Consider the following 10,158-nt stretch of genomic DNA (forward strand, 5'->3'; position numbering starts at 1 on the left):
CAGGGTTTCATCCGAAATAACATGGTGTCAAAGTGAATCTACTCTAAATGAAAGTGAAACTTAAGCTACTCTGTACTGCAACCTATACAATAGATCAGCTGTCCGTGCAGACACATTCAGTTTATGATGTTGTCAGACTGAGTATTGATAACACGCTTAGGCCGTGTTCACATCTGAAAGTCCACGGATAGTCTGGACTTTCTGGTGGACCAAATATGAGAATGATACATTGTTTGGTTTTGGTTTGCGTTCACACTGCCCTTTTTTTTATATGATGATTTTTTTGTGCCATGGTTCACTTAAAACAGACCAAACAGGGTAGGTGTGTAAACGCGCCCTTGGTATTTAACACACTTTTATTTGAAAAATAAGCAGAATTAATCCTTTCACTGCCGCACTACCAAGCGGTTAACCCTTTCACTGCCACACTACAGAAGGTTAACCCTTTACTATCACACTACTGTGTGATAGTAAAGGGTTAACCTTCTGTAGTGTGGCAGTGAAAGGGTTAATATGTAAATAATAATATTTTAAAAAGCATACACCGGTGAGCAAACCCACATCTGATTGAATCGTCTTAAGCTTTAGCCTCTCTTTCAACCGGCTGTCTCCCTCCCCCTCTCTCTCCAGGCTGGTGGAGGGCCGGCGGGTGGAGTGGCTGGAGGAGAAGCACAAGCTCCAGGAGAGGGAGGGGGAGCTGCGGGACAAATACACCCAGGCCAAGGAGAAGCTGCAGAGGGCGGCGCTGGCCCAGAAGAAGGTACTCTCTCTCTTTTTTTTTCTCTCTCTTTTTCTCACTCTCTCCTTCCTTCCCTCTCTCGGTCTCTCTCTCTCTCTCTCTCTCTCTCTCTCTCCTCAGAGGGAAACGACTGAACTCTCACTCTGTTTCGTAGAGGAAGACCCTGACGGAGAACAAGCAGCAGAGGCAGCAGGATAAGATCCAGCTGCTGGAGGCCAAGATAGGAGAGCTGGAGCTGCAGGCCAAGTACTGACCACCCGATGGCACTGTTGTTATGACCATATACTATCACTGTGCAAGTACTGACCCCAGATGACACTGTTATGACCATATTATATATCACTGTGCAAGTACTGACCACCCGATGGCACTGTTGTTATGACCATATACTATCACTGTGCAAGTACTGACCCCAGATGACACTGTTATGACCATATTATATATCACTGTGCAAGTACTGACCACCAGATGGCACTGTTGTTATGACCATATACTATCACTGTGCAAGTACTGACCCCAGATGACACTGTTATGACCATATTATATATATCACTGTGCAAGTATTGACCACCAGATGGCACTGTTGCTATGACCATAATACTATATCACTGTGCAAGTACTGACCCCAGATGGCACTGACTGTTGTGACCATTATATCACTGTGCAAGTACTGACCACCAGATGGCACTGTTATTATGACCATATACTATCACTGTGCAAGTACTGACCCCCAGATGACACTGTTATGACCATATTATTTATATCACTGTGCAAGTACTGACCACCAGATGGCACTGTTGTTATTACCATATATCACTGTGCAAGTACTGACCACCAGATGGCACTGTTGTCATGACTATATATCACTGTGCAAGCCACACTAGATTACCGGTAGATTCAGAGATGTATTGTCGTTATACAGCACAGTACAGCGCTTTGGCTTATTTAAGGCCCAGGACATCGCTGAGCTCCCGAACACTCACACCAAGTTTCTATGATTAGTTTAGATACAAACACTGTACATATTAATACTACAACTCCGTACATACATCTGATTAGCACTACACTCTGTAGTACTAATTTGTATTTTTTGTACCCAGTTTAATTGCCTGTACATTATATTGCTGTTGCACTTTACTGTTACATTTGCACTCTGGTTGGATGCCAAACTTATTTTCGTTGTACTGTACTTGTGCTGTATGATGACGATACATTTGAATCTAATCTAAACTAATCTAATGTTACTCTGGTTCGAGGCATTGATTTCAGGAAGATTCGATAATCAGGCGAAAACTGTGATAAGTGGATTCCACTAAAACGCTATTTTCGCGTCTTTTTCCTGGAATTACTCAGAAGCACCCAAACTATATTCATATTCAAAACGGTATAAAACGAAAATGTACGGATGAAAAAATAATCTGTTTTTTGCACGTTGACCAGAAGCAACTCACTGACAATCGAAGGTGTTATTAGATCCATAGCTATAATATAGCGTTGTTCCGATACCGATACCAGTATCGGAAATGCCTCCGATACAGCCTAAAATGCTGGTATCGGTATCGGCGAGTACGCGCCAAATCTATGCTCCGATCCCATATGGTGTAATTTATCAACAACACACGTGCGGTATACAACATGGCAAATGCCCTAACTCATTGAGCACAGTTGTCAGCACGTAATGATGCTAATCTATACAAACCTGTTGTTGAATAAATACCATTACTTTCTAGTTATTACTAAAACAAAATATGTAAAACAGTATCTGTAAAAAAAAAATTATAATGTTTTATAATTTATATAATATAATTTTCTTTTTTTAAGTATGCACTGGTATCGGATCAGTACTCGGTATCGGCCGACACCCAAAACTCAGGTATTGGCATCGTATCGAGAAGGAAAAAATGGTATCGGAACATCTCTACTATAATATAAAATATAGGTTTAGCTCTACAAACAAGGTGAGCGTTTACATGGGGTTAATGGACGGCAAGGCCAGATGCACTTCCCGGAAGGGGCGTGGCACCCAATGTGTTAAAAGTTAATTATAGTGCTTGGAAAAGTAGTTGAAAGTCCTTGAATTTCATTTTGCAACGTCTGTGGGAAGGTCAGTTCAGACTGACGTCAGCGTCTCAACCGCAGCGCTCCGTCTTGTCCCCCCCGCAGGCGTCCTGCCTTCTCCGAGGAGCAGGCCTACTGCAACCGCCGCCTGAAGGAGCTCCAGAGGCGACACAGCGAGTTCCAGCGCCTCCTGCTGGGCAACCAGGTCCCGTACGCCACCGGCCACGCCCCCTTCACCACCCCCGACCACGCCCCCTTCGCCGCACTCGCCCCCCTCCTCCCTGGGTCTGAGGGGCATCTACTCCAGGTAAGCATTTTCTTTTTTCGGCTGTGCTGCTGTGACCCAGTGTCGCCTCCATATATTTATATTAAATTGTAAACGATATTGGATCCTACACTGTGAACGGAACATGCAATAATGTTAATGTCACTCACTCGGGTCTTGTGTATATATTAGGGCTGTCACGTTTCGTCGCCGTAATCGACTAATACATTTAGTCGATTTGCATATTCATGGTCGACGCGTCGTATTGTTGTTGTATGCCTTTTTGCGGTGGAAATGGCAGACGTTCTAAGTAGTGCTGTCAATCGATTAAAATATTTAATCTAATTAATCGCATGATTGTCCATAGTTAACTCGCGATTAATCACAAATTAACACTTTGGTTGCCTTGGGTTAAATTAATGATATACCATAGATTGCCAGCGCTATTTGTCTATGGAGAAAGTCCCCTTCTTTGCAGGGCTATAACTTTTTAAATTCTATTGCTACATTGCCATTATTAGGGCCCATTCAAAGTCCTATATGTATTGTTCATTGTGTAGCAACGTTAAACTTTTTCATTCACATATTCATAGTAAAGTATGGTCTAATGTATAAGTATGTTTTCATCTCTTTCTGCAACTTTCTCCAGAACGTGATATATAGCCCCAAATGCATTATATTGATGATGAAATACAGTTTGATGGCAATCAGCGCGATATAAAGAATTCCAACTAGACGTACTTCTAGAAGTTACTACACGTCATCTGATGTTGACCGGATGGGCGAGGGGGCGTTTATAATTCCGTGGGCAGCGTTATACCAATCATCTAATGTGGGTCAAATGTTGATAAAAGCAGTTAGTATCGAAGATGGTAACGTTACACGCTGAAACTCACCCCAGTCTCCGCGCGCCGTTGGGCGATCATCGTCGAGTAGAAATTTTATCATTATGGGATATATTATTACCCGGTCCATCTCCAGCTTGTATAATGGTATATACGTCCAAATCATGTTGTTTATCGAGTTATTGGCAATCGATCGCTATGTAGAGTGACGAGCTAGAGTGCCGGAACCTATACCGAGTGGCCGGAAGTAATAGGGCCGACCAGCAAAACCTCTACTGCGCTTCCTGTTAAGCGGTTGCGCCGATCGGCCACCAGATGGCGCTCCTGAACCGCCAGAGAGCTCAGTGGGTCCTGCTGGTGGATATCAGGCCAGCGGAGGGGGAATATGAATCCGATTCCAGATTTTTGAAATATTGATATAAGGACGCTGTACAGCGTCCCCCGGCAACTTTAGCATGGCCAGCAATGACGCTGTAAAGCGTTTTTAGGCAGTCAAAGTGTTAATCACATTTTATTTTTTGTATCTACCTTAAACGGATCTTTTTCAAGTTCCAAGTTTTAATACTCTTAACATGAGTCAACAAATTCTTGCTTTATGCAGCCATTTAACACAAAAGGATGACCCTCATGCATTGCAAATATGCATCAAATTCAAAACAGAGTGATGCACAAAATAACTTAAAAGAAAATAATAATTTAAAACAATGAATAAAGTGTGCATGAAATAATAGGGGCAAGAAAACGTTAGGAACTTGTTACATTCACCCACACAAGGGCTGAGTAATCACACCCCCCCCCTCTCTCTCTCACACACTCTCCCAGCTCTCTCTCGCCCCTTCCTCATCTCTCTCACCCCCCTCTCTCTCTCTATCTCTCACACACACACACACTTCAGAAACAAACATAGTATCAATGAGAGCATCAATAATACACCCGAGTGAAGTCTAGTAAAACATTTTATTAAAAAAATACATTTCTCGTGAGTTAAAAAAAATAGTGGCGTTAATAGAATCGGGCGTTAACGCGTTAATACCGCATTAACTTTGACAGCCTTAGTTCTAAGTCATAACATGCTCAATGTGTAATCAAATTAGTGCCCAATGCAGGGCTGTACAGTGCGACACTGACGTCAGTCTGTGCGATGAAAGGATTGACTTCAATAGCACTGGTGCGATGGCCCGTGCCTGGCGGAAAAAAGAAAAAAAAAGTGACGCGGTAAATTGAATGGGCCACGGCGCCACGCTATCCACTTGGTACTTGTAGTCTTGTGCGATTAAATACAATGTCCCTTCTGCGTAAGACTCCATATATCAAACACCAAATCCCATAATCCCTAGCGAACAATATCCCCGCGAGTTGCGAGCAGTGACTCATATCCGCTCGGCTCAGCTCACAACACAGCAGGTGAGCAGGACTCGTCTCAGCAGCAGACAGTAGCGTTTGGAACGCGGACATTGAAACAGAGCTAGTGGATAGTGTTGTCGCGACTCAAAACAAATCCCTGCTGTTTTATTCGGCAACGGGTCAAATGCATATAACATGCTTTGCAATCCTCGCGTCATAAAGTCCGAAATGAACGTTACGTTAGCATGAGCTAACAACAAGCTGTTCATAGCCATATAGAGAGAACAGCAGACGGGCAGAGTGAGGAGGAGGGGGCAGACATTCTCCCTTCTCTGTGTGTGTGTGTGTGTGTGTGTGCGTTTGGAAAGATCACATGAAGTCAGATGAGTATATTATATTGATAGTAAATGTACTGAGGGTGGACAGATAATGTTGATATTTAATAATATAAAAAAATACAATACAAAATAAATGTATTCATGATCATGCAACATAAAACGGTTGCGTGTTGTGAGTTCCAAAACATTTAACTTAAAGTTTAAAGCTCAATATATCAAAACGTGGCACTTTACAGTGAACAGGAGGTCTATGTGTATTAAAAACAATAGATTGTTTTTCCTTTAAAAGTCTGGAAGAGGTCAAAAATTAAAATGTCAAATGATATTTCCGTTGCCTTTTTTGAGTTGATCTAAATGTTACTGATTGTGTTAAATGGGCTTATGTTATGATATCGTCTCATATCGATTGCAGGCACCTGCATCATATCATATCATGGCATATATCAGCAAATATCGTATTGTTGTCCAAAGAATCTATATCGTATCGTATCGTGATGAAACTGGTGATTCCCACCCCTAGTAGAGTCCATACACCCAACACCAAATCCCATAATTCCTTACACGTAACGTGTCTGGCTGTGTGACGTCAACTTGTCAGCATAAAATGACAGCCAAACATGGCACTGCAACTAAATAACACAAATACAATAGGCACATTTGTGACTGTTACAAATATAACACATTTTATACTTGTGCTACAAGATTTTGGCCTGTGCTACAAAACGATCACCTCTGTAGCACCAGTGCTATGTGCAAAAAAAGTTAACGTACAGCCCTGGCCCAATGAATCAAGTTCGAAATATAAATAACTTCTCTTAAACCACCATTCGTGATTCCGCCTGGAGCCAGGACTCGACACACTCGCATTTGATAACTTCCGTGTTTCAAGTGAACTCCAATAGTGAGGAAAGGGGGGTGGGGGTGAGGGGGGGATGAGCCTGTCTATCTCCCTCTCTCTGTACGTCCAATGATTTGAAGTAGCGTTACACTATAAAACTAACTGGATAGTTGATGATGATACATATTTCACTTCATTAGCAAAAATATTGTAAAATCATTCATTCTGCTATAAGCTATTCCCCCTCTCGTGTGTGTGTATACATTTACTATAGGCTACTCTTTTTTTTTTACATGGATTAGGCTAATTAGCTTTAACAATTCTGATTACTGAGCCTATTTTATTCAAAAGGAAGATATTGATTTAAATATGTATATAGCCTATACATAATAAATACATTTGAATCGTATCTCCTGTGCTGGCACAAGCACTACCATAGCATGGAGTGGAGAGATAACGCACAATACATATACATATAATAATTCATGGAAATAATATACTAAAAAGCTATTTATGGCCTGTAAAAATCTCTGGCTGGTAGTTTTTTTCAATCTAAAGCTAAAAAGGATGACTTACTTACTTAGGCCTTTAAATTCCCAAAGGAACATAGGCCATCGACGAAGCTCCTCCATCCTCTTCGGTCTTGTGTAAAAAGGATGAGGATACTCATTAAACATTTTGAAATGTTATTGCAAATATAATGAATCGATTTTTCTGGTAAATTAATGATTTTAGATTAATCGATAAAATAATCAAATTAATCGATAACAAAATAATCGTTAGTTTATTTATTATCTTCTACAATTTTTTCTTAAGATCTCCTTATTTTTTTGTATTCGCTTGTATTTAAGTTGTTCATTCTAGTTAAGTATTCTGTGATTTTTATCTTAATTTATTTGTATTGTTTCCTCCTGTGTGATTTTTTATCTTAATTTATTTGTATTGTTTCCTCTGTCCTGTGCGATTTGATCTTAATTTATTTGTATTTCTTCTCTCCTCCCAGGAGGAGCAGCACCAGAGGGAGTTGACCTCGCTGCGTCGCAGGCTGGAGGAGCTGGAGAGCACACAGCAGCAGCAGCTGGAGGAAATGGGCTCTTTCTCTCAGAGGGACATGGCCCCCGAACCTGAACTCTGACCCCCCCCCCCCCGACCCCCTAAAGTAGGAATCGAAGCAGCATCGTTATAAACGATTACATAATAGATGGCATCCTGTTTTAATCCAATCATTGGGAACAACGGTTTGAAAGATTTATATTTATTGGTATATTTACATAGAAAAAGGAAAACGACACTGTCTCTCTGTACGTCGGGGTGCTGGATTACCCCACGGGGTGCTGGAATATCCCACGGGGTGCTGGATTACCCCATGGGGTGCTGGATTATCCCACGGGGAGTTGGATTACCCCCAATTGCCTTGACCGTCGACGAGCCTTCGTCCAAAACGGTCTTGCCAGCCAACAATCCTCAGGTTTAGATTTGTGAGATATTTGTATCAAATGTTTACACTAAGGCCATCAGTCTTGTGCAGTGAGGCGTTCCTCATGCAGTGAGGCGTTCCTCAATGCACCCTGGAAGGAAGGTTTCGGGCACAGAGGAGAAAGCGGCGTCGCGGCTTAATGACATCACAGGCTGTTGGATTTTTGCACAATATTTGTACAGACTTATGTTTTGCATGTTTGTTATTTCAAAGTGTATGTTTATACTTGAATTTATGTAATACAAAAACTTTTGCAAGGTTTACAGTTTCTGGTCCCGCTTTGTGAGTCTGAGATTCTGAGGCAGAATCTACGTGACCTTCTTTATCCTTAAAGGTACTGGTAGAATCATCCGGTCAGTAGAATGTATTGACGCATACAAATATAATGCCTCTCAATCTTCACTTCAGGCTGTGATCACATTGGACGCCTTCTTGAAAATCTTCTACAAATCTGAGGTGTCTGAAGAGAAATCGATGGCAAAACAAACCAATCAATAATGGAGAAGCTAATTGTCAGTTTTCAACAACCTTGTTTGTACGAGCAGATCTTTTTTTTTTTAAACTTAAATTTTTAGTTTCATTTTTTCAACAACATACATAGACAACATTCATAGACAATACACAGTACATAAATTAAAACAAATAGACAAAAAATGAGTAAAGAAAAAGTGTGACATGGGTCTTTCGGTCCATTCTACAATTTGCATTATTTATTTACATTTTTATTCATTTCCTTGTATCCTTTTCAAACCTGATGTCGTTACTTCCCCTCCTGTATTCTTCCCATTTTCCCCATTTCCATTCAAACTTTTCTTCTTGCAGCCTCAGCAGATGTGTGATTCTCTCCATTTCCTGTATCCCCTCTACCAACTCTATCCATTGATCCTTTGTCGGCACTTCTACCTTGTACCACAGTTTAGTTAAAGCTTTCTTGGCTGCCACTATCAATATCTTAATCAAATATTTGTCTTCCCCTTGGATTCCTTCCTGTGACAGATTCCCCAAATACAACACTTGGCCTCCCTGGGGTATTTCGTATCCTATTATTTCATTTATTATCCCTCCTATCTCTTCCCAGTAGTGCCTTATCTTCTGACATCCCCAGAATGTGTGTATGGTTTGCCCCTTCCTGTCCACACTCCCTCCAACATGTTTTCTTTGCTGGTGTGTAATTGCCCTGTATTTCTGGTGTTATAAAGTATCTAATTATATTTTTCCACCCAAACTCCCTCCATATCCTTGATCCTGTGGTTGTTTGTTGTGTCTTACATGTGTCATACCATTCCTCCTCTGTTATCTCTATTTCCAACTCTCTTTCCCACTTTTCTTTCACATACAATGTTGTATTTCCCTTACTGTCCATTATTGCCTGATATAGTGCTGATATCACCCTCCCCTTCCGTCCTTCGTATGACTTTACCATTATCTTAATTACCCCATTCTGTTCTTTGTATCTATCTTGCTTTATTTCCTTGTTATAGTAGTCCCTAATCTGTAAATATCTAAAGTGGTCCCTATTCTCTAGTCCGTATCTTTCAATTTTTGTAGAGTCTGCATCTCCCCTCCTTCTGTCATTGTGCACATTGCTGTTATACCCCCCCCCCCGTTCCCACCTCTTGAACCCATGGTCTTCTATCCCTGGTCTGAATTTGTTGTCGTGTGCTATCCATCTCAGTATCTTAGATTCTTTTTCTAGCTTGTATTTCTTTACTATTGTGTTCCATATGTTTTATAGTGAATCTGGTAATTGGATCTAGTAGTTGTTCCTGTCTTCTGAACAGCTCCCTATCTCCTATCAGTGCCTGCACTTTGAATCCCTCTCTTTTGGTTTCTATCTTTCCATTTGGCCTCATAGTTCACATTGCACCAGCATGCTACTGTTCTAAGCTGTGCTGCATAGTTGTACGAGCAGGTCTTACCGAGATAACAGCACCAGGAGAGCTGTGAGCAGTGATGTATGTAACGTTAGCTGAGGTAGCAACGGTAATCGGTGGTATTGTCTGTCAGGGGTTCTCAAACTTCTATACCACAACCATTTTTGTAACTGAGGGGTACAATTCCCTGACTGTATTGAATAAGTATGGTATCATTAAACCACTACTGTCTTATGTACATTACTACTGGCCATACAGTACACAGGTATATGAGATGAACACCTCCACAATGACACGGTTCCACAACAAATATGGGTTAGAATAATATTTATTAGCAGCACGAAGATTATCTTGCATTACTTGAGAATTAGAGTCGCGCT

The 10,158-nt window shown here is 41.1% G+C and overlaps 1 protein-coding gene across 2 annotated transcripts in view; it reads left to right on the top strand.

Annotated features, from left to right (window-relative positions):
* cep83 (centrosomal protein 83) overlaps window positions 1-8,077 on the top strand; it is a 37,722-nt gene extending 29,645 nt beyond the window's left edge. For both annotated transcript variants that reach the window (XM_084331179.1, XM_084331180.1), the window contains exons 13-16: window positions 631-760; window positions 894-985; window positions 2,903-3,104; window positions 7,431-8,077. In XM_084331179.1, the coding sequence (XP_084187305.1) occupies window positions 631-760; window positions 894-985; window positions 2,903-3,104; window positions 7,431-7,562 (556 nt within the window). In that variant the 3' untranslated portion in view covers window positions 7,563-8,077. The remainder of the gene's footprint in view (window positions 1-630; window positions 761-893; window positions 986-2,902; window positions 3,105-7,430) is intronic.
* Window positions 8,078-10,158: the final 2,081 nt, after the last annotated feature.

This window comes from Notolepis coatsorum, assembly GCF_963971535.1.
Source record: "Notolepis coatsorum genome assembly, chromosome: 15".
In the NCBI taxonomy this organism is placed as follows: domain Eukaryota; kingdom Metazoa; phylum Chordata; class Actinopteri; order Aulopiformes; family Paralepididae; genus Notolepis; species Notolepis coatsorum.